Raw genomic sequence first — 25,133 nt, 5'->3', positions numbered from 1 at the left:
ACCACCACCGGTCCACCGTCGCCGCTTCGCATGGCTCCTGGCGCGGCACATGGAGGGGCAGGGGCCGAAACCGCCGTCCCGGGCGATCGCGGCCGTCCGTCCGTTTCCGTGCGTGGCGAGGAGCCCACGACGCGACGCGTGGACCGTGACGTCTCCGCCCGCGCGCGCCCGTCGCTGGACTGGACGTGCGCGCAAGTCGTGGGTGAATGAATATTCTATAGGGGTGGGGGTGCCGATTAGAGCATTAATTCCCTAAGAGATTAGCCCCAGGTAATATCTTAAGTCTAGTGATTTGATTACTTTTCTAAAATGAAATTCCCCCCTCTTAAACACATACTGCTCCAACAGCCTATCTAAATTAATCGAGACTTTCCATATTTAAACTTAGCATCGTGTTAGAGTACATCATAATTTTTCTTGTTATCGAAACCATCCTCTCTTTTTTTTTCCGCACCATCGTGTTGCCGTCATTTTCCCATGCGCAGCCGCTAGAACGAACAGAAGCATGCGGCGATAGGGGTGTTTGCTGCAGGGAGACGCGGGTGATAGGCAGCAGATGGGGGTGCAGGAGGTGGAAGGCGTGACGTGCTCGGCGTACCGCGCGAGGTGAGCAGCGGAGGCTCGCTTCGATCGCCGCTCGCTTTGTCTCTCCCTCCACTTGTCTGCCTCGGCGAATCGGGTGGGAATTGAAGCGGATGGATGGACCTGGACGTACACACCGCGGCGGCCGGCCGACCATTCTTATGGGACGACGACGGGACTAGCCGGGTCCGGGTCCAAGCTCACGGGGTCGACATCGACCGAACCGAGTGCCAACCAGGCATGCATGTACGTGCTTTTAACGACGAAAACTCTCCTGCCTGGGCACTGGGCAGTGCACAGCAGCGCCGGCCAGAATGACCAAACTTCGTGTTTTTTCACTATCTATATTGCTTGCATTGCACCGTACCAGCAGCCAGCATGGCATTTGCGCCTGGAACAGCAGACAGACATGATGAGCTGATCTTCTGCCCCCCACCCCGGCCCGGAGAATGATTCTTGCAACTTGTGTGCTCGGCAGCTGCAATGCGTCCAGAACACCAGACACGGGACATCCGGTCGGTCGACAGAAGCAAAGCAATAAGCCGATCAGGTATGCGTCAAGCATCATCATCAGGGCAGGCCGGCCGGGCCAAGCCGTGGCCAAGGACCGGAGGAACGTACAGAGCAGCGGGGGGGACACCCCGGCCACGGGCCACCCCGAGTGATGTCGTTGAAACCACCACCCCACACCTGCGGTGCCGTGCGTGCTCTGCTGTGTACGCGCGCGCGCCCCGGCCGGGACCATGCAGGCGGAGTCGGGTTCAGCGCATGCATGCATAGTCGCTGGTACACGTGCACGCTTCCTAGCTACACGACCTGCCGGCGGATCATCACGCGTACGTGGCTGCCGGACGGTGAGCCAGCGAGGTCGCCGATCCACCGGCGTCGTCTCGTCCCCGTGACTGTGAGAGGCCAGATATGGCAAGCAAATCAAGCAATGGCATAGATGCACCGACGCTATGGCTGGCCAGACCTGCCCTCCGGTCCCGGGTTGGGTTGCAGTTGCACCACCCAGGAATTACTGCTGCCAGCCTGCCGTGCCATTGACTGCTCCGGTCCGACCGGAGGCGCGCGGCAACGGAGTCACTGCGGCGCACCGTCCATCTGTTCCGTTCCGTTCCGTTCCGTTCCCGTCCGGGTCGGGGGAAAAGCGAAGCCCACATGGGATGCGGTTTCTTCAGCATACAACCTAGCTGATGACAGTGATCGGTTCGGACGCGACTGCGGCCCATAACTTGGCGTACGTTGTCGGTGACGCGCATACAATCTCGCTCATATATACAGGCCGCACATTTTGTGCTCAACACATGACTACAGTGTGCCATGCGTGTAGCAGCCTGGGACAGGAAGACGTGTTTGGCAGCATGGGTTGGTGGCTCCGGCGTTACTTGGGCAGGAGATGTAGAGAGCCAACAGCCTTGCAATTTTAGGTTTGATTTGGTGACAAGGGGATCCCGGGAGGATTGGAGGGGATTGAGAGGGAAATAAACTAATTTCCCCCTCAATCCCCTCCAATCCTCTCTACAATCCTCTCGTCATGAAAAAGGTCTGGGAGTACTATTTTGTGCTCACGGGAAAAAGGCCGCGTGGGCTTACAAGGAAAGTGGATTCTAGGCCCAGCATTTTAGTTCTGGCAAGAATGCAGGCACACAATGCAATATGCCTCTCGTCATGAAATGCATAGCAGGCCAAACGCCTATCAACAGATACACAAACGCTCGGCAGTCTACCAGAAAACGTCATCCACGCCATGCAGTGGCACGCGCAATACCAGAAGTTACCAAGAAACAAAACTTGGCGCAGGATCACAGGATCGTTTGGCGGCGATCACAGCAGTAGCGACACGCTGCTCCCTGGACTGCACAGACAGATCTATGTTGTATAACTCTTGTGTACCAAGACCCTATAGAAGACAGTACAGATCATTTCGTTTAACAGGCTAGAACAACATAGTTCTCACATGTTCACAGACGGCTAGTTACTACAAGAGAACGCCACATACGGCAACTCATTCATACCATCATAATGGGTATCCTTCTCTTGAGGAATCGCCCACTCTGGTACTGGCATTTATTTAAGCAGGCTTCTGGTTTTGGTCCACCAGCTGATTCTTTAGCTGAATATATGGTTGGCATAAAGAGTGTCAGTTTCAACTTAAACAAACATCGGGCAAGATGATGAGACAACTGGGTTAGACTGATAATACTTAAATACAAAATATTAACATGTAGAATACATAGTTTGAGTCAACTTTGGCTTTGAAAAGTAATGTTCTAAACAAAAATTCGACATAAATATCACAAGAGATCAGTAAAAAATGTACTATAAACTGGTAATATCTGTATTGCCGTGAGACTTCTGCTACACTAACCATGGTGTTTTAACAGCATGAACATCATGCGGTAGCTTTAACAGTTGAAAAGCATTAGCATAAAGTCTATGTTGAATTTATGGCGTGATTAATGGCGTGACTGCTAGACTGGATGAGTGTGGCCCATATGGATGAAAAAGGCCAGACCAAGATAAGGCAGGTTCAGTTGGTACAACTGGCCTTGTTGGTTTGATGTATCTATGGAGCTGGGCTTGAGAGAGTCTGGTGTTTGGTAGGCTGTGCAAAAGTGTTTATGCTCACCTTGCACTAATATTTGGTGGAGTTACCACCCATACCATCTCTTTTATTCCCTGCTGCTTCTTAGGATTTTAGTACAAACACCTTGCGGGCGCAAACCGATAAGGGAACATGACAAATGACAAATCAAAAGAAGCCTCAAACGCACCGAGAAGGGAACATGACAAATTGAACACGCATCTTGCCCTACTCGTGGACGTCACATACACACTTGCCATGCTCATCGATGTCGTACACACGCCACCGCCCTCGAGGAGATAGACGATTTCTTCACCGAAGCCATGGCAGAGTCCTCATCATCCTCATCAAGATGGGTGTCTGGCTGCACGACGGCCTCAGCAAGGCGCTCTCAAATCCCGCCATGCGAACCTTCACCCAGAACCGACCCCATCATGTCTGCCCTCCATGAACTCCCCTAGACTGCGAGCTTGAGGCCGATGGAGGACTATGCCTGGCTCGGCCACTGCACAGTCACGTGTAGAGGGTTGGGGTAGGATGCAACAAGAGAGAGAGGGAGGACCGGAGAAGTGAGTTGACGAGCAAGACATCCAATTGTCCACCATGGACAAGCGCTTACAGAGGAGAAGAAAAAAACAAAGCAAAAAGTGACAGGTGGTGATTCAACCATCCATCCTTTGCACGCTAGCGAGCCTGGCCCAGTAGAAACAGACCTTATTTGCATTTCCCCAGATGCAGCATATTTGCTGCTTTAAGGAGTGTGCCAGCATGGCGCACAACCCCGTTCAGCCTACCAAACACCAGCTCATGCAGCCTCCTGTCCCAGCTCCCATCCAGCCTACCAATGCCCTAAGTGCGTTCAGAGATCCATGACAGTCTATGTTGTAAGGATCAATGCCCCTCCACGTTATACTATGTAGACAGTTGAAACAAACAGGCTAGCCCATGTCCAAATGAAATAGATTCATGACATTCATTTCTTGCTTCTTACCAAATTTCATAGATTTCTCAACCATGCAAGAAAAGGTCGCACTTCTAAATAAAAATGGACTACTTTGTAGGATTGGAACATACCATGTTTACAAACTTCAGCTGCTTTAGAACTTCACTAGTCTTCAACTCCTACAATGGAATACAAAATTCAGAAAACAAAGATAATTGATGAAAATTTCAACAGTATCCTAACAGTTGGGCATATCACAAAATTGCCTACCCGAGCCATGGTTAAATACTTATTAAGTGGTAGCAAAATCAGTTCAACATATTGAGGGACATGTTAGGAATTAGCCAGCTCTAGCTGCTAGAGCACCTTTGTCGATTATTAATGACCAACCAAATGAAGAACTTGCAGTTTGCAGGGGCCCAAGTTTTCCAAATCCTCCTCCAAGCTGGGAATTTAATGGAGCAGATAAAGGCCCATTTAATGGTGCGTTTAGGCCCGAATAATGGCTAAATGGTAGGTGACCGACTGTTTACCATTTAGCATTTAGGAAAACATTGTCAAATAGCATGCAATATCTAAACTTGGCAATTGTATACAAGCTAGAAATTCGGAGTTGGTCTTATCAAGACAGATTAATACCAGACATTCAATCTTTACGCATCTAATCACGACAGATCTTTAGAATAACACGTGTAGAATTGGCAAAGAGAATTCGTAACAATTGGTCTCCTGCGTGTTTACCAAACAAGTGTGGTTTCTAATCATGCGGGGCCTGGGACTTTCCTCTCTACCTCAACCTGAGGAAAGAAGCTTTATGGGTTGGTGGAGCAGCGTTTTTTGCTTGGCACCTAAGAATATAAAGAAAGGCCTTGTCGGTGTTTCGACCCGAGGGTCCTAACCAACTAGTGAATAAGTGTTGCATGCCTTGGTCCATATGGATGATGCAAGAAGACACAAGTTCTATCTTGGTTCGGGCAAGAAAATGCCCTACTTTCAGCAGAGGGGGATGAGGCTTATATTATCTTGCACCTAAGTGCTTGTAGGAGGGGATACAAGCTGGCCGGGAGAGAGAGTGGATCCCAAGTCCCTGGTGGTGATTGAGGCAGGTGCCAATATCGGTCGTGGAGGATGAAAACTGGTGAAGTGTTCTCCTCCTCCCCTTGGAAGCCCTAGACTCCTTTTATAGCCTCAAGGAGGGTTCCCTGAAGCGCCCAAGCTTGTTGTATTCAAGAGTGGGAGACGAATCCGAGCCCTGTAGCCGGTATGGGCGACGGAATGGCCTTTGTACTGATGGTTGACTTGAACCAGGGGGAGGACGTCTGGCCCCTGTATCTCGCATCTTGACCGAGCAGAGAGCCGAAGCCTGGGTTGGGGGCTCGTACGCGTACCTGAGCATACCGGATGGAGGTGTTGTCCGAGTCGTTGTTGTTGAAACAGTGATAAATATGGTGAAAAGTGCATGGTAATCTGTCTCGTATGGTGTAAAAGTAGACTTGGCGTCGATCCTGCAGTCTTCGAGGAGTTGGTGGCGTCCTCTCGTCGATGTTATCTAGGCCGAGGCCAAGCTCGAGCAAGACAGAGGTTCCTCCCGAGGCCATGGTCATACCCGTGCCAGGGCATGCAGTCGTGCAGGGAGTGGTAGTACAGTCGTCGGAGTGGCCTCCTACGGGATTCGTGGGGAGTTGTTGCCAAGGTAGTTGGCCGAAGCCGAGCTTGGGCGAGGCGGAGTTCCCTCCCGAGGGTGAGGTCGTGCCCAGACGCGTGCACGTCCCATCCGGAGTTGTTCGAGTAGAGTGGTCGGCGTGGGGGAGCGGTGGCCATTATTCTTGAGCGTGCGTCATCGTAGTTGGTGAAAGTGGATGGGACCACAGTCCCATCGCTCCCTGTTTGTCTGCGGCGTCACGTGGGGTAGATATCTAAATCTTCGCATTGAATGCGCACGTCTCCACGGTTCCCGGGGCCTTTGACTGAGGCTGGGCTCGGGGCTGTACTTGTGCCCGAGATGGGCTCGAGCGAGGCAGAAACTGTCATTCGGTGAAAAGGGACCCTCGGGCGAGACAAGGTTTTCTCCCGAGCGCTGCCTTCGCCCGAGGTTGGGTTAGGGCGAGGCATAGTTTCGAGCGACTGCCGAGCGGGGTCTTGGGTGAATCGTGATTCGACCTTGCCTGACCGCGGAAGACGTGTCTTATGATTTTTTAGTACTTAGGTGTCAAGCACGCTTAGGGGCATAATCTAGGTACCCCTAATCATGATACCCGACAGGCTTCAACAGTCTCTTCATTAGCGTGTTTGATAGAGCCAATCCAGAGGTCTTGGTAGTTCTTCAAAATATTGCTAATGAAGGCTCTCTGTGGTGTGCGGCTAGAGCCAAGGACCTTCTGTTCCTGCTAGAGGGGGCACGGAGTAGGCTAGGAAATCTTGGCTAATCTGCTAGTGCCCTGGTCTTGTGGTTGTTTTTTATTTTTCCTGTAATAGGTCCTTATGTTGTAAGTCTTGGGGCTGGGGGGTAAACCCCCTCTATTTCTTCTTAATAAAATGATGCACAGTCGCCTGCATTTTCGAAAAAAGTTCTCTTTCTTACCAAGATACATTGGATAGTTGGCTATAATAAGAAACAAAATAATTAAAATTTGAAATTGTCATAAAAACATCATGCCATGCAATGCAAGTTAGGGTAACAAGAAACAAGTATCAAATCATCAAACGCATGGCTCAAATTAGGGTACTATACCACCCCTTTCTTTGTTCACCAAGATAGTCATTGGATAGTGATATAATAAGAAACAAAATAATTAAAAATTGAAAGTGTCATAAACTTGCCAAGTTGCCATCCAAGTTAAGGTAATAGAAAACAAGTATCGAATCATCAACTGCATAGATTTGCACATGCAATGCTTAATCGAGGTAGATGCTTTACACAATTAAGTTACTGTAACAAAATATGTAAAACATTACCTGTGGAACAGCACAATCAGCATGGACTGGATCCCAAAGAAGACAACAAAAACAATCCCAATTATCTGACTGTACAACATATAAGGGTGCCCTGCAGGATATTCCGCAATACCAAAATATTTACAGTGTAGCTTCATAAATGCATAAGATATGGTCAAAGAAAAGTTAACTTATGCTTGCGTAGAACTTCCAGTTTTTTCAGTAGAACTAAAAGGAAACTAAAAGAATAAACTACCTCTGCAGGAGCAAAGAAAAAAGAAACACAGCAGCTGCAGCAACAACAACAAAGTGTTTTAGTCCCAACCAAGTTGGGGTATCCTAGAGTTGAAACCAACAGAAGCACGAATCAAGGTTCAGGCACGTGGATAGTTGTTTTCATTCGCTCCTATTCAAGGCTAAATATTTGGGTATATCCTATCATTTCAGGTTTTGTTTTACTGCCTCTCCACATATCAACTTCGACCTTTTGCCTACCTCTCTTTCCATTAATATCGCGTCTTAGAATCCCACTACGCATTGGTGCTTCTAAAGGTTTCCGTTGGATATACCCAAACCATCTCGATCAATGTTAGACAAATTGTTATTCAATTAGTGCTGCCTCTAGCCTATCATGTATCTCATCTTTCTGGACTTAGTCCCTTCTTATATGGCCACAAATCCAACACAGGTTACACATTTCCGCACCACTTATATGCTGAACATGATAAAAAAAAGAAACATAACAAAAAAAAAGGGATGCTTGACAGAGGCAAGAGCATCATTTAATTTTCAGTTACATCTAGTTCCACAATCGATATGATCTGGTGAACTGTACTATACAACATGTATGCTAAATTTCTTATATATTTTAGAAGTGCTCAAGTTAACTCGAATGACAGTTCTGGTGGCATTTTTGCAATTTTCTAGTGGGATGTTTGGCAGCACAGTTCAAAGCAGTACCAGATTAGCAATTGCCCACAAAAAATAATGTTTCATAAAGTTTTTATTTTTATACAATGTATGGATGTAAATGGACCAAATTCAACCAGCTAAGCATGTTTTGAACAGCTTCTACCAAATTCCTAAGGTGAAATCACTACTAGCCACATTATAAAGATAAGTCATAACCCACGGGAAAATGTTGCTGAAATAGAAATTCTGAATAAAATTATCTTAGATTTGAGTTGTTACATTCTTTTCTAAAAAAAACAAATACGAACCAAGACAAATATATATCTAGGAACTCATAAAACAGAAAATTTGCATACCTTCTCCATTTTCCACAGACAACTTGCTTGTCAGAATCTCCTGGATTCAAGGTCTCACGGCATTGGATCCAATTACCAATGGAAGAATGACTTTGATTACTCATTTTGCACAACTACGCAAATAAAAAAAAATCTTAAGAGACATATTATGGGGAACAGTGGAACACTAGTAATTTAATGGTAAAATCTTACATTAAATGTAGTTAGTTCTGCAGAATCAATTGCACAGGGCTCGTCAAAGTAAACATCGCTGCTGCAGTAATAGTTAAAAATATATATAAACATGAGCATTGCAAATTAACGAAAGGGTCCAGAGACAATGACAGTATGAAACAACAAAATTACCATACGACATGATAACTTATCACAAATTACATGGACTGAAATATTTACCAATAAGAAACACTGAAACTCCAACCAGTAAGAAATTTCATCTTAAAGTAGACAAGTAGAGTGGCATACATAAACCATATATGTGAAGCTCATACACTGACGGTTGCACCATTTAAGAATGGAATAATTTTGGTTTTTGAATCTAAGGACAGGAAATAAATGTTTTAAAAGAAAAAAAGATCTTATGCGTGTCAAGGTGCATCCTAAATCAATGCTAAAAAAATTTGTATAGATGCTAGTTCGATAAGTCATATCATAAGTTTGGTAAGCACCAGAACCAACTGATTTCACCATCAATCAAACCAACAAGTCATAACTGTCCATGCAAATGTTTGGTTGTTGCTTAGCCCTACTCACCTATGAGCATGTAAAACATGTCCCTTATTTAGGTACTAACGGTAGTTATCTACACCATCCGTTCCAAATTATAAGACATTTTGGCTTTTCTAGATTCATAGCTTTTGCTATGCATTAAGATATACACCATGTCTAGATACATAGAAAAAATAATGTATCTAGAAAAGCCAAAACATCTTACAAATACAATTTTGAATGGAGGGACCAGTATTTTTCTCCCTTAGCAGCAACCACGTTATCCCTTAGTACTTTAGCAGCCGCTTATAGTCATTAGGATGACTTAAAATATTTATTTATTGAGGAAGTATCAGGTGCACAAGAGTGTATTGGTGCACATGTGCACAAACTCGATCTCACCTCTTGGATTCAATCTAATAAATGGCTCAAGTGCGAGATAGGAATCCCCTCGTCCCTGGGCCATTCACATTGGAAGCAACAAGTGAGAATAAGTTTGCAGTTTGCACACTAAAATATTATTGTGCGCCTGTTAGTTGGCCCCCTTAATTTTAACTAAAACTGAATTACTGAAGTTAGGACTGGTGTGCAAACGTTAGCATCAATGCCATGAAAATATGCAAAGATATTATCATTTCTCTCCCATTCATTATCCTTAGCAAACTCATAGTACCGGTGCTAATTCATTTCTCTCCCATTCATTATCGTGTGCACCAAGCCACCAATGGACATACATGCTCTTCATTTTTACATTCTACAATTATATATATTATCAAAAATAAAGTATAGCCCTTAAATCTGTCATTTTATACTACTGATTATATTTAGTTATGTTTTAAATGTTTTAACCAAACAGTGATGATAAAGCACCCAATACTGTAGGTCAGATATGGCACGCACTTTGAAAATATGCAAAGATAGAAATGACATTGAAAAAAGGTAGCAGATAAAGTTCCAATATTAAAACGTTCATCATATCTTCTAAATAGAAAGTTACATTGTTTCTTTTGAGAAAATGGTACAAGTAACTATCAGATAGAATAGATAATTACAGCAAAAAAAAATTAAACAAATGCTCCCTCTTTTCTGAGATACAAGAATCCAAGCAATTTTATAACCAAATAAGCAGTCTGGCAAAATACTAACTTACCCCTCACTAATCTGTTACTTTGGTTGTCAATTTGCTTAATTTTCCAGAAATGCATAGTTTGACTTAAGGGGAAAACATCTTAAATTCTGGAACAGAGGGAGTAGATCATAGTGATCGTGATAATTTAAAATTTAAAAATGAACAAATCTTGTCTCCAGGAAACTAGCAATCTTCAGAAACTGAATTTTGACAAACCCAAATTTACATGACCCAATTCCATAATTAATACAAAGGTTAATGTCTAGCATAAATAACCACACCTGGATGATGGACCAGACCATTCTGGCACCTCTGCCTGAAAATCTCTACCAAGTCGAACCCCAGTTACATATGGTTCAGCATCCTTCAGCATGTACTCTATGTGACTCATCCCATGAGGCCTTGTGTTAGTATTCCTGGAAGGATTTATCCTGCCCTCTGAGAGTTTGCCATAAAGACTCTTGGGTTTCTTACACAAGCATGGAGCACAATACCATTCATCAGTAGGTAGCTCCTTAATACAAGGAATGCAGCAAGACAAATGAAATCCTGCTTCACAAGAATCGCATATCAGCATCTTCAATGAATGTTCCAAGCAGCCACAATTATTGCATGCCAACAAAGGGTTAGCATCATTGTCAGTGAATTCCTCTTTATGTGCCATTCTTGTTCTTGATTCATTTATTAGTCCATCTTTCATCAGTATGGCAATGCAAAGATCCCTTGGTGAAATATGCTCGGTAATTGATTCTGTAGGGCCAATATTCGATGAGGAACATTCAGCAGCATTCTTTTTGTCTGGAGTCATGGAAGTTGGAGACATGTTTGAAATGAAGCATCTATCATCTGTACCAGAATTTGGCTCCAATGGAACATCAGCAGGCTCCTCACAATCTAGGATAGGACCTGCCATGCCTGCTGTTGAATTTAAAAGCAATGCCTCTGAGGAGATAATGGGTAGCAGTAATGATGAGTGGTCATCAGAAATTGTGCAACTTTGGGTTGCCATTTCTTTAGCATCTTCAAATGTTATAGGAGAATTTGAATCCTTATCCATCTTCCTTCTTTTATAAACATTACCATCCTTCTTTTGTGAAGATAAGGAGCACATTGTGTTTGCAGTGTGCAAGCCAAAACAGCTTGTAGGTGAAGGGACTGACTCTGTTAAGGTTGATTTGCACTCTCCATTTTCATGTGAAGGTAGTTCTCTGTAGCTATTTGAAGAGCATGCACTCCATTTTGGAGTCATCTGTTACAGCACATGTGACACCATGCAACAGTTGTTCAGAATTCAAATAAACCAAAACGTGAAAAAGGAAGTAAATTCATAGGGTCTGATTGGTTCCTCGCATTAGTATCGCATTGTATTAGCCTATTAGGGGTTATGCAAAATATCCTTAACCTGCATAAGGCTATGCAATTAGCTGTTGTTTGGTTCGGCTCAATAGGAAATTGTAAGTGTTTTGTGTGATTGGTTTCTTGTGTAAGTGGTCATCAGACTGAGTCTTGGGCTGCAGAGAGGATCATGGAGGGAGGATGCATAGCTGGATGCAGGATTTGGCCTAATTACGGGATGCAGGCTGGACTTGCTTTGAGGACAGTGCTAGATTGCTAGCCTGCATATGAGCGTCTGCAGGTTACCAAACAAAGGCAAATTGCAGTGCAGGGTCCTGGATAAGGGGTCATGTAGGCAACCAATCAGACCCGTACTAAGGAACTCACATGCCACGATTTGTAGCTATCTGTTGCTGTATGTTGCTCAATGAGCTAATCATCAAACATAAGGAAGATCCTGGATGATGGACAGAAATATAAATAATCAAGATTAAAGGTGGTCTCGAAAAACAAATCAGTACACCAATATCTGTAAACGGTATGTTAAAAGGTTTCTGTCATGTAACCTAATTCTACATAGTTTTCACAGTTATACCTATTTCTGAAATAATACAAAGAAACACAAACTATATAAGTATAATTCAATCTATAGGCTGAAAAGCTTTAATCTTTCGAGCTTTGCTGAAAATTCAAAAGGATCCTATTATATAGACAATCAAGAAACCAGGGTACAGAATAAACAGATCCATCCCCACAAAAAATCAGTCATGCCAATAACTTGAATAACTGATTTTAGTGTATGCAGTAACCAGTATGGTAAAACAATGTTGCACAGTAAGACCAGGCAATGAATTGGCAGTGCAGGCTGGCAAGACTGAACAAAGATAGAAGTTTCACTATCAGTTATGGCCAAAGAAATGCAGGAAGTGACAAAATGAGTAATTACAATAAAATTTTGGTACATATGTCACAGTCGGACATCTCAACTCGAATAGTCCAAGGTTCAGTCAACATTAAAAAATTAACTATACAGACACAGTTCTAAACGAGCACACGACAAAGGAGAGAATTGATAAGCAGGCAAACCTCTATTTACACTCAAACTGGTATATGCTCCTCCAATCTTTCAGTTTTGATCTGAATTCCGGTCCATCACCAGAGAAGTAACAACAGACCTGACTCAAAAAGTGGACATTTCTGAGACATGAACTGATCCTAGATTCAAAATAAACTATGTATGGAAAAATGATCTCAGATCTGGTAAGTTTAGTAAAGTATATGCCTGTAAGGCTGTAACAGATCTCTAATCAGCGAAGGGAGCATGTAGGGCTAGAAGAACACATATGGGTAAGAGGAACAGGGTCGCGAGTGAGGGTAAGCAGGGACTGGGTAGGGAGCATAGAGATGGTGTAGGAAATTATGGAGGGATAAGGTATGAAGAGGATTGAGGAAGTTTTTAAGGCAGTAAGGTGTGGTAAGGAGATAACCCACTTTATACCACCTAGGCACTTATGGCACAAAGGGAGGTGGCGCCATACACAACTAAACTAAATTTGTATTTTAAAAGCACATACATAAATATCAGCCAGAAAAGGAAAATATGAGTATAAATGAGCAATCAGCCAATTAAAGCTCAATCCCAAATTAAAAAGACCATCAAGGCATCAAGCACCTCCATTCACATCATCCCCATGCCCTAGCGAAAAATGCAGCCCCCTATCCTGATGTTGTTCCCGATCTACCATTAATGGTAGACCATATCCACATGTCAAGTGCTATCATCCACAGAAGGTAATCCCAAGTTCCCACACACTATCCCCTGCTTCCCCAAGGCACTGCTTCATACTCATCCCTGTTACAGGCCCTTCAACCTATACCCGTGCTAACACCTTCCTCTTGGACCGGGGCCCTTTCATCTGCCACATCAGCCAGTGTTTTAAAAAATGTTACTAAGCGTACGCCTAGGCTCGATTAGTGGCAATCAGAACCCTGACATGTTGTTTAGGCTCCGTGAGGCTAATGGAACATTAGCAAGTGCGGGCAAGCGTGCAGGAGCAAGTGTGGGCAGTAAAGTGCAAAAACAGAGTGCTGGAGCCAGGAAGGAGGCAAGAGCTTGCAGAAAACTAAGTGCGGGAGCGAGCACAAAACAAATCGAGAACCACAGAGGGAAGATAAGGGTCTGGTAGGTTACCGTAAGGAACCCAACCTTCTCGCGCCAGAGCTCTTCTAGCATTGTCGCTGGCTGCAAGGGGAACATGAGCTACCTCATCACATGCGCCCTCCTTGCCACCCCTGGCTCCTCACATCACTGCTAGGCTTGGGCTCAGGCTCAGCCTCAGAGGCAGGATAGAGAACCTCATGGAATGCGGCGACTGTCCACACTTGTGTCAGAACCAGCCGATGTGGTGTGGCTGCGTCCAATGCTCCACCCGCAGAAAAAATGGAGATTGCATAGGCAGGCAGTTTGTGTGTGAGTATGCCGGTAATGCAGGACATGCCACTCTCCCTAGTTTCCTTGAGCTTATTTTATTTGTGATTTAGTTGATTTTAGCATTGTAATGAAGGATAGCTATACAATGTGTCATTTCTCTAAGAGTTTCTTTTATTTGTTTTGGGAAGTCTCTGCTTATGTCTTTAGAACCCATCATTTTGACCCTTATTGGAGATGCCTTGGAGACATAGATATGGTATGACTAACCAAGTTGTTCAACCATATCTTCCAGTCAAACAAGATGCCTGACAAGTAGAGAAGTACATTGGTAACGACCTACAAGAATAAGAGAGAGATTCAAAGTTGTACCAATTATCGGGGAATTAAGTTGATGAGCCATACTATGAAGCTATGGAAGAGAGTTATCGAACATCGTCTGAGAGGAATAACGAGGATCTCTATGAACTAATTTGGACATAACTGCCAGGCTTCATGGATGATGTTTCCACCTCATGGTCCCAACCAGTGAGAAGTATGTGCCCCATTGAGCGCATTTCTATCAAGCTAAAATAGTTGACAAAGTCTCTTCAGTCTTGGAGTGCAAAAAACATAGGTCACATCAAGACTCGGTTAGTTCTGGCTAGGGAAGTGCTGCACAAATTGGAGATGGCACAGGACATGAGACATCTCACCCAGAATGAAGTTTGGTGAAGATCTGAGTTGAAGAAGCTTTGTCTCAGGCTTGCCTCTTTTGAAAGGACTATTGCAAGACTTAGGGCCAGAATTAGATATCTAAAAGATGGGGATGGAAACTCTTTCTTTTTTTCATAAGCAGGCAGCCTTCCGCTAGAGAATAAATACAATCACCAAATTGAGAGATGGTGATCGGGTTGTCACTTCTCAAGAAGACAAACATGAAGTGTTGTTTGATTTTCACAACAATTTGCTTGGAACATCTAGAAACAGACAAGCTTCCCTGGATTTAAATATTTTCATAGGGCTGGGATGGACTTCTCACAGCTAGATAGTCCTACAACAGAGGAAGAAGTTCTGGCAACCATTAAGGCTCTACCTGTGGATAGGCACCGGGATCTGATGGGTTCACTGGCAGGTTCTATAAGGCATGTTGGAGTGTGATCAAATCTGATTTTATGGCTGCTATCATCACTTTGCAACAGGGAAATGATAGGGGGGGTGAGTCTTCTGAATGCAGCATATGTCACTCTGATACCCAAGAAGAAAGAGGCGGATATGGCCAAGGATTTTAGGCCTATCAGTTTAGTACATAGTTTTGCTAAACTAATAACCAAAATTGTTAGAACCCTATTAGGGTTTGTGGCTCTCCCTATGTAATTACCCTCTCGTCCCCCTCTGTAATGCCCAACACTCCCGGTCTATTAATACATCACCCCACCCTATTCTAGGGTTAGGGTTTCCCACATGGTATCAGAGGTAGGTCACAATTTGTTTTTCTTCTCAGCCGCCGCTGCCCATCCCTCAGCAGCAGCCGCCTCCCCTGCTCGGCCGCTGCCTCCCTTCCCCTGCTCGGCGGTCGGCCGTGCCCTCCCGCCCCCCCCCCCACTCCATCTCTGGCAGCCGCGCTCGCCCCGCCACTCCCTGGCGGCCGCGCGCCTCCACTCCCCGACGGCGCCCGCACCGCCCTTCCCGGCGGCCCCATCCGCCCCCACCCAGTCGGCATGCTCGGGCCCTCCCACAGGCGCTCGCGCCCCTCTTCCCATCCGCCCCCCACCCAGTCGGTGTGCTCGGGCTCAGTGGCCGCGCCGCCGCCCACCCCAACTGCGCCCTCCTCTTCTTCGGGCCTCCCCAGGGCAGCCGCCATGCAGCCCACTGCGGCCACAACCGCCTCTGGTGTCGGCCCGGTCCTGCCCATCGATGCTGTCGTGGCCCCCACCACCTCTGACATCGGCGTCCTTTCGCCTAGCGCGGTCGTCGCCACTGTCGCGGCCAGCGCGCGTGCAGCCGGCCCCGTCCCCTCCGGACTTAGCCTCCCGAGCTACCCGACATGCACAGGCGCCCTCACCGGACTTCTCTCGCCGACCCGACTCCTCCGGCAGCCACCCCCTAGGTTCTCCACCACTCGTCCGCTCGCTGCTGACACCACATGGGCTTCCCCGGCGCCCTCCACAGACTCCGCGCTGGCATCTGCCGTCGCCACCATCCAGGCTGCTCTAGTCGCCTCGCAGGAGCGCGAGCACGCCGCGTCTCGCACACTGGAACAGGAGCGTGCCTTGGGCGCCACTCTGACCGCCCAGACGGCCATCGCGCAGCGCCTCATCATCGGCCCTCCGCCGGTCACCCATGAGACACCTCCGCCCACCCTAGAGGCTCCCCACGCCTCTGGACTCTACGCCGACCACATCGCCGCTCTCCACGCCCAGGCTGCCGGTCTCCACAACATCCGGTCACTCGTCTCCATCGTGCTGGACCCAACATCCTCCCATTACCCTCGCTGGCAAGGGCATGTCCTCACCCTGCGGCGCTATGCTCTCGCCGACCACGTCCTCGACGTCATCGTCGCCCCGCCGTCCCGGGCCTGGTCCCTGATGGACACTGTGGTGCTCTCATGGCTCCACGGCACCATCACCGTCAAGCTCCCGGACATCATCTGCGACCAGGCGCACACAGGCCGTCAGGCGTGACTCGCTCTCGAGGAACAGTTTCTCGGGAACCGGGACGCTCGGGCCCTTCACTTCGACGCCCAGTTCTCCCAGGGGCCCCTCTCCGTGGGGGAGTACTGCCGCCAGATGAAGGGCCTGGCGAACTCCCTCCGCGATCTCGGTGAGCCGGTGGCGGAGCGTACCTTGGTGCTAAACCTCCTGCGTGGCCTCAGCCCTCGCTATAGCCACCTAAAGGCTCTCATCAAGAGGACCGTGCGTCTGTGCTCTTTCCCACTTTCCATGCCGTGAGGAATGAGCTCCCCGAGGAGCTCACCATGACGATCGAGGCTCCCACTCCGGCCCTGGCACTCTACAGCGCCACCCCTGGTGCTCAGGCGTCTTCCAGGGGACAGGCGCCCCACACACCGTCGACCGGGGCCCCCGCTCGGCCCCCTGCCGCAGCTCCTGTGGCCCCTCGTCCGGCTTCCACCGCCGACGACGGTCGTCGCCCCCGCAAGGGGGCACGTGGGGGCGACAGCTCCTCACGTGGAGGTTCCACCAGCCGGGGTGGCGGCCAGGGCTGGCCGTCGTTCTACGACCCCTGGACGGGCACCATCTCCATGTGGCCGGGTCAGGCCCCAGTGCCTCCCGCCCTACGTCACCAGCTCTCCTGACTACGCCTCCCTACAGCATGCCTCCGTACGGCGTGCCCCTGACGACCCCGGTCCCGCCTCAGCTTCCGCCTACAGGGACATCTACCACGACACCATGGCCCCCGTTCGCTGGAGGCTGGGACCCTACCGCCTTCGCTGCCGCTTACAGCAACATGGTGTTGGCTCCACCATCCTCTAACTGGGTCATCGACTCCGGTGCATCCTATCACACCACTCCCACCACAGGGCATGCTATCTTGCTCACACCCACCTCCTTCCACACACCCTACCTCGATCGTCGTTGGAAACGGTTCCACTCTTCCAGTCACCTCAGTAGGTGCCTCGGTGCTCCCTAGACCGTTCTACCTCAACGACGTTCTCGTAGCCCCACACATCACTCACAATCTTCTTTCTGTCCGTCGGTTCACCACCGACAATGCTTGTTCCATTGAGTTTGACCCCTCTAGTTTTTCTGTGAAGTATCTGGCCACCAAGACCCCACTCACCCGATGTGACAGCGTTGGGCCCCTCTACACGCTCCGGCCCTCTTCCACCGGCGTGTCTCCACCTCCCGTCCCGGTCTCCACCACCACCTCCACCACTTGGCATCGTCGTCTCGACCACCCTAGACCTGACGTCATGACCAAGATCTCCAGCAGTCTAGATTCTTCTTGTAATATGGCACATTTTGAGGGCCTCTGTCATGCTTGTCAACTTGGCTGACATACTCGTCTCCCTTTTACTACCTCCTTCTAGGGCTGAGCAGGCTTTTGACCTGGTTCATTGTGATCTCTGGACCTCCCCTGTACTCAGTCTTTCTGGCTATAAATACTATTTGGTAATTTTGGATGATTTTTCCCATTTTATCTGGAATTTTCCTCTTCGGTTGAAGTCCGACACTTTTACCACCCTCACTCACTTCTTCGCCTGGGTCTCCACCCAATTCCGTCGTCCGGCCCGTGCTCTGTAGTGTGACAACGGTCGCGAGTTCGACAACCACGCCTCTCGGTCATTCTTCCTCACCAGTGTCAATCAGTTACGTCTCTCGTGCCCCTACACCTCAGTCCAGAACGGCCAGGCCAAACGCATGATTTGCACCACCACCAACATGATCAATTGCCTTCTCTTTCAGGCGTCTCTCCCTGCCAACTACTGGGCAGAGGCCCTGCATACCACCACCCACCTCCCCAACCGCCTCCCATCGAAGGTGGTGAGCCACCCCACCCCCTAATTCGCCTTGTACGGCACATCCCCCTCCTATGACCACCTCCGCGTGTTCGGCTGTGCCTGCTATCCCAACACTTCCGCTACTGCTCCTTATAAGTTGTCTCCACGCTCTCGCTGCCTCTTCCTTGGCTACTCTCCTGACCACAAGGGGTATCGATGTCTTGACCTCACCTCCTGTCGCATCATCTCTCGTCACGTCGTCTTCGACGAAGACGTGTTTCACCTTGCTGGCTCCTCCCCACCCACCAATCTTGACTCCCTGCTTGAGTCCGATTCAAGTACCCATCCCTCCCAGGCACCTCGCCTCGCACCGTTGCCCGCACCGCGCATGGCTTCACCGCCCTAGCGTGCGGCCCCGTCAACCCCGCCTGCGCCACGTGCGGCCCTGATGAATCGGGCCCCGTCGACGAGCGGGACTCACTTCGCTGACCCCGCCCTCGTCTAGCACCGCTGCGGGAGCGCTCCTCCCTCGACGAGCTGACCCGGTCCCTCAACGAGCGCGGTCCGATTTGCCGACCGCATCGTCGTCTATCATTGCCGCGAACCGGCCAAGCCTGCGGCCCCTGAGCCATCGGTGTACCACCTGGTCGCTATTCACCACGACCCCTTGCACATCCACCCGATGGTGACTCGTCGCGCCGTCGGTGTCCTTCGGCCAGTCGACAAGCTGATTCTGGCCGCTGATACGACCACTTCTCCACCGGACGCCTCCCCGGTCCCCTCCTCCGTTCGCAAGGGTCGAGCCATGGAGGAGGAGTACGCGGCCCTGCTGGCCAAGCCAAACACACATAGGACCTGGTGCCGCGTCCACCCGGCACCAATGTGGTCACCAACAAGTGGCTCTTTCGCCACAAGCTGACTTCGGACGGCTCCCTCGACCGCTACAAGGCCAGCTAGGTCCTTCGAGGCTTCACCCAGCGCCCCGGAGTGGACTATGATGAGACCTTCAGCCTTGTCGTCAACTTCGCCACCATCTGTGTCGTCCTCTCCCTCGCCCTCTCCCGGAACTGGGCGATCCATCAGCTCGACATCAAGAATGCCTTCCTCCATGGCACTCTGACGGTGACTGTCTACTGCAACCAGCCCACCGGCTTCGTCGACGCCGCGCACCCGGACCTGATATGCCGGCTGAACCGCTCCCTCTACGGCCTCAAGCAGGCGCCGCGGGCCTGGTGCAGCTGCTTCGCCACCTAATTGGCCTCCATCGGCTTCGTCGAGGCCAAGTCAGATACATCACTCTTCATCTACCAGCGGGGCGAGGACATTGTCTACCTCCTCCTCTACATCGACGACATTGTGCTCACGGCCTCCACCGCCGATCTCCTACAGCGCACGATCATCGCCCTAGAGCGGGAGTTTGCGATGAAGGACCTGGGGCCTCTCCATCACTTCCTCGGCATCATTGCCGAACGGCGGCCCTAGGGTCTCTTCCTGCACCAGCGTCAGTACGCCATCGACATTTTGGAGCGGGTCGGCATGTCCGATTGCAAGCCCTGCTACACGCCTGTCGACACTAAGGCGAATCTCTCCGAGGACGACGGGCCCCCAATCACCGACGCGACATCTTACCGGAGCCTGACAGGCGCGCTCCAGTACCTCACATTCTCCCGCCCCGACATCGCCTATGTTGTCCAGCAGGTGTGCCTCCATATACACACTTCATGGGAGCCCCATCTCACCGCTCTCAAGCGGATCCTGCGCTACCTCTGTGGCTCCCTCGACTACGGCCTTCTACTCCGACCATCCTCGACGTCGGAACTTGTGGTCTACACCGACGCTAACTGGGTCGGCTGCCCCGACACGCGTCGGTCCACCTACGGCTATGTCGTGCTCCTGGGCGCCAACCTCGTCTCCTGGGCCGCCAAACGGCAGATCGCCGTCTACCGCTCCAGCGCGGAGGCCGAGTATCGCGTTGTGGCCAACGGCGTGGCAGAGGCCTCCTGGATGCGCCAACTCCTCCACGAGCTCCACAGCCCCCTTCAGGGCGCCACCCTCGTCTACTACGATAACGTCAGCACCATCTACCTCTCCACCGATCCCGTGCAGCATCAGCGCACGAAGCATGTGGAGATCGACCTGCACTTCGTCCAGGAGCGTGTCGCTGCAGGTGACGTTCGGGTCCTCAGCGTCTCCACAACGCTACAATTCGCCGACATCTTCACCAAGGGGCTGACGTCGAGTGTATTCCTAGATTTTCGGTCCAGTCTCAACATCTGTACAGGATAGAGTTGCGACTGCGGGGAGTGGTTAGAATACCTATTAGGTTTATTAGGGTTTAGGGCTCTCCCTATGTAATTACCCTCTCGTCCCCCTCTGTAATGGGCCTGGCCCAACACTCCCAATCTATTAATACATCACCCCACCCTATTCCAGGGTTAGGGTTTCCCACAAAAATCCTAGCTAATCGTCTAGCCCCCCCATCTAAGCTCTATGGTGGCTTCAAATCAAAGTGCTTTTATTAGGGGAAGAAGTATCCAGGGTAACTTTATTCTTGTTCTGCAGACAGTGAAGATTCTTCATAAAAGAAAGATTCCAAGCCTCTTCCTTAAACTAGATATTTCAAAAGCTTTCGATTCTGTTTCTTGAGCCTTTCTCTTGGAGGTCTTAATTCATTTGAGATTCAAAACTGCCTGGTGTAATCTGATTTCAAGCCTTTTAGCCTCTTCTTCCACTAGAATCTTGCTAAATGGGACGTCAGGAGAAGTAATTTTCCATAAAAGAGGTCCCAAGCAAGGGGATTCATTACCCCCCTTGCTCTTCATTTTGGTAACGGATGTTCTCAACGGTCTTTTTTGTAAATGCAGAGCATGAGGGCCTTCTTCAACCTTTTAATCGAGGGGTGTCTGGTCAGAGACTATCTCTATATGCAGATGATGTTGCCCTATTCATCAAACCAACCACTGAGGAGTTGTTAACTACAAAAGGCATCCTAAATATCTTTGGTGAGGCCTCAGTGCTGCATACAAATCTAAGTAAGAGCAATCCATATCGCTTGTGAGGAAGATGTTTTAGCTGCCACAGATGAGATTTTACCTTGTTCCAGGGCAGTTTTTCCTTGTGTGCACTTAGGGCTGCCTCTATCCAATAAGAAACTGAGAAAGATTGACCTCTTGCCTTGGGTGGAGAAAATTGCAGACAAGCTTCCATCTTGGAAAGCATCTCTAATGAATAGGGCTGGCAGGGACACCATGGTTAGACATGTTCTTTCTGCAATTCCTATGTATTTGCTAATTTCTACTAATGTTCCCAAATGGTCCATCAAGGCAGTGGATAAAATCAGAAAAGGGTTCTTATGGAAAGGCAGAGAAAAGGGTTCTTGGGATAAAGTCACTCGACCTTTTGAGCTAGGAGGACTTGGTATTCCCAACTTGAGTTGAATGTCATGGTGTGGGATTTGCAATTAAGGTGGTAGTGGCATAAGAAAGTGAGGGTTGATCGGCCATGGACAGACATAGAACTCCCCTCTCATCCCAATGCTTTGGCTCTTTTCTCAGCAATAGTAGTGACAGAGGTCGGGAATGGTAACAACACCCGTTTCTGGATGGACCAATGGATTGATGGAAAATCTGTGCAGCACCTGGCACCAACAATTTTTGCTAATGTCCCAGTTAGAACCAGAAGAAGAAAATCTGTTGCTGAATCCCTGGTTAATAATAATTGGGTCAATGACATGCAAGGTGGGCTTTCTTGGCAGCATTTTGCAGAATTTTTCAGACTCTAGGATCATAATCAGTACGTGACCTTAACTTCTTTTTTTTTGAACAAACGCAGGAGAGTTGCATATCATTATATTAAGAAGAAAAACATAGGAGAGACAAGACTTGTCAACCCATAATACAAAGGCCCATAGGCCAAGACCCCTTCACTCTAACACAACGCGCCACGCACACAGAGCAACACCACGACCAAAGCGATAACCAGCAGCCAAACTGATAGGGTCCCCTAGGGAGCTGGCGCAAGAGGTCTTGCAGAGCTGATGCGCCAGCCAGGCACCAAGCACTGCCCTCCTCAATCATCGCACGCCTAACTTGCTGGGCGCAGGGTACAACATCCTCAAACACACAAGCATTACGGTGCTTCCAAATCTCCCAAGCAACCAAAATGATCAGGGAGTTAAGACCTTTTCTTAGACTCTTCTCAACACTTTTGATACTTTGGCGCCACCAGTTTGAAAACCGTGTGCATCGGACAATGGCTAGGAGGCCAAAATTGTGGAGGATTAACGTCCATATTTGCCGAGCAAACACGCATGAGATAAGAATATGCTGGATGGACTCCTCGGCCTAATCACACATAGGGCAAGCAACTGGATGGGGCAGGCCTCTTTTTGCCAGTCTATCAGCTGTCCAAACCCTATTTTTTATTGCCAACCATACAAAGAATTTGCATCTTAAGGGGGTCCAGGTCTTCCAGACAAGTCGCCAAGGGGCAAAAAAGATAGAGCCAGTAAAAAAATGCATCATATGCCGATTTGCTACAATAAGTACCATGACTAGAGAGGCGCCAAATATGTTGGTATGCGATGTCAGGTTGAAGATCTACCCCATCAACCAAGTTCTAGAGCTGCAGATACTCGACTAAAACTGGTACAGACAAGCCTCCCCTTATCTCTAATACCCATTTACGATCTGTGAGCCCCTCCGCTAATGTTCTCCACTTTAAAGCCCTTTTAGAAATCATTTGGATCAGGGTTGGACAACTGTGACTGGATCTTTTCCTTCAGATCCTATTCTACATCCTTGTATTTCAGATACCACAAGGTGCCTTTGAATTCTCCAATGCAGTTTAGACACTTAAAAAATTCAAATACGTTACCCCAAAAATAACCAGTTTAATTCACAGAAGTTGTCATGGTAAAATAGCAATTAGCGCAGCACAGAATTGCTATTGCAGTGTTGTAACTTGTAACACGAGATATTGAAACCATTTGAGGCACTATGATGTGTCTGAAGTTCATGTATAAGAAGGGGATATATGTAGTCATCATTAAACTACCCTAGTTTAGGAACTAGAAAATCATGAGTTTTCTGAAATGTGAACCGTTACTTCACGCTATCCTTTAATGTCCTAATAAAAGCAAGAAATTAACTGCTCTCCATAACTGCCCTTTAAACAACTTGTTCCAAGCAATAGCATCACATTTGTAATTTTGCATTAAGAACATTACACTATTGCTGGCTCATCAGGGAATTAGTGCTAAAAATGGCATTCGTAGCAAAAAAATCAGCACTACGAGGTGGCTGACCTTCGCTTTTACAGCCTATGCTGCCGAACACCTAGGCAGCCATTCGGGTGGCAAGACAGACACCTGGATGATGTCAAGTTGACCTTAGCTGCAGAGAACTATGACCATCGCTGTCATTCTCACCTCCCCCTCATTTTAGACCACTTCTCCAACCATTACAAATGTGAACTGCCAGCACCACCACCTTGTCCTCCATGCCCCCTCTTCCTCACCTCGCTCGCCTGCACTAACATCCATATAACAGGCTACACAGTAGCAACCTAGGAACTAGGCACCACCAAGATGCCTAACTAGCACATAACGACATGATGCATAAACAGCCTATAGAGTAGGCATCCCAACCTCCCAACTAGCACATAACAATATGACACCTATGCAGGCTAGGAATGCCCCCACCGCCGATTAGCGCATAATGATACGATTCTTGTGTAATACCCAATCTTTTTTTCTTCATTTTGAACATTGTGCACATGCCATACCTAGGTCATGAATGATCCACCTAGGGATGTAATTGGATCAGATACAGACAGGTGTTACTCGTTCCATATTTGTTTTCATATTTTCTCTTCGGATTCGGATCGGATACGGATATCATCGAGTTGTGTCGAATAAGATTTGAATGGATATCAACATTTTAAATATCCAACAAGTATATGGATACAGATATAGATCGGATATGGTTCGGATACTGAATACTCGGACTCGAATACAGATCGGATCTCAGCCCTTTTAGACGGATCGAATTTGGATAGAGACGAATAATATCCGTACCATTTACATCCACCTTATCATTCCTTCCAACTCATAGGCGGAACCAGTAAAGGACACGGGTGTTCATATGTACATCCAATATTTTTTGCAAAACAATCGAAGTTAGTAGGCGTAGTATATGCATATATTCATTTTTAATTAGGTCAGATCCGAATACAAATTGTAAGTTAGGGTTTGGATGCTCGGTTTCGCGCAGCAGGAAGGAAGGCAAGGGGAGAGCGTACCTGGTGCTCGTCGCCGGCGAAGGGGACCTGGCGTAGGGCGGCAGCGACCTGGGGCCCTGGCGTAGGCGTCGTCGTCCAGAGAGAGAGAGAGCGCGCAAGCTGGGCCTGGGGTAGGGTTGCTCACCGCTCACGTTCCTGTTGGAAAAAAAAAATCCAATCCCATGGAGGCCATCTAATAGCTTCTTACTTCCAAGTGATTCTACTTTGGTTGTCTGAATTGATTCTTTCAAATAAAGTAGCAGCTTTATAAAAACATGAAGTAGAAGCTCTATAAGTTTTTTCTAGTTTGGTTTCTCTAACTAAATTTTAGTCCAAAATATATCAAATGTTTTAATATCAATTAATATTTAAATATGGACTAATTACAACTAAGCATCAAGACAAATTTATTAAACCTAAATAATTCATGCTCATGAGTTAATTAGACTTAATAGATTAATCTTACGATTTAGTTCTTATATATGTAATTCATTTTATAATT

General features: G+C 47.9%; 1 protein-coding gene across 4 annotated transcripts; it reads right to left on the bottom strand.

Moving 5' to 3' along the window:
- Positions 1-2,259: 2,259 nt before the first annotated feature.
- On the bottom strand, positions 2,260-24,866 carry LOC100285852 (uncharacterized). 4 transcript variants are annotated; one of them, XM_008682432.4, is made up of 9 exons: positions 24,653-24,866; positions 12,570-12,658; positions 11,871-11,940; positions 10,430-11,397; positions 8,507-8,564; positions 8,315-8,427; positions 7,068-7,158; positions 4,244-4,291; positions 2,260-2,698 (listed from the first exon to the last, which is right to left on the bottom strand). In XM_008682432.4, the coding sequence occupies exons 4-9, from the start codon at positions 11,395-11,397 to the stop codon at positions 2,657-2,659; spliced, it is 1,320 nt and encodes a 439-aa protein (XP_008680654.1). In that variant the 5' UTR covers positions 11,871-11,940; positions 12,570-12,658; positions 24,653-24,866; the 3' UTR covers positions 2,260-2,656. The 4 variants fall into 4 exon arrangements, with proteins under 4 accessions (XP_008680654.1, XP_035814696.1, XP_008680648.1 ...); NM_001158742.1 differs by having other exon boundaries at positions 2,360-2,698; positions 8,507-8,567; positions 24,653-24,791; XM_035958803.1 differs by lacking the exon at positions 11,871-11,940.
- Positions 24,867-25,133: the final 267 nt, after the last annotated feature.

The sequence above is a fragment of the Zea mays genome, chromosome 1 (assembly GCF_902167145.1).
Source record: "Zea mays cultivar B73 chromosome 1, Zm-B73-REFERENCE-NAM-5.0, whole genome shotgun sequence".
NCBI lineage: Eukaryota > Viridiplantae > Streptophyta > Magnoliopsida > Poales > Poaceae > Zea > Zea mays.
The sequence above is the reverse complement of the archived record's forward strand: the minus strand, read 5'-3'. Positions and strand labels throughout refer to the sequence as shown.

Excerpts from the sequence above, each read along its gene's own strand:
- LOC100285852 (XM_008682426.4), bottom strand. The coding sequence starts at position 11,397 with ATGACTCCAAAATGGAGTGCATGCTCTTCAAATAGCTACAGAGAACTA. Across the intron at positions 8,428-8,506 it reads CAGAACTAACTACATTTAAT|TTGTGCAAAATGAGTAATCA; the intron begins GTAAGATTTTAC and ends TTATTTGCGTAG. Across the intron at positions 2,699-4,243 it reads AGCTGAAGTTTGTAAACATG|CTAAAGAATCAGCTGGTGGA; the intron begins GTATGTTCCAAT and ends CCATATATTCAG.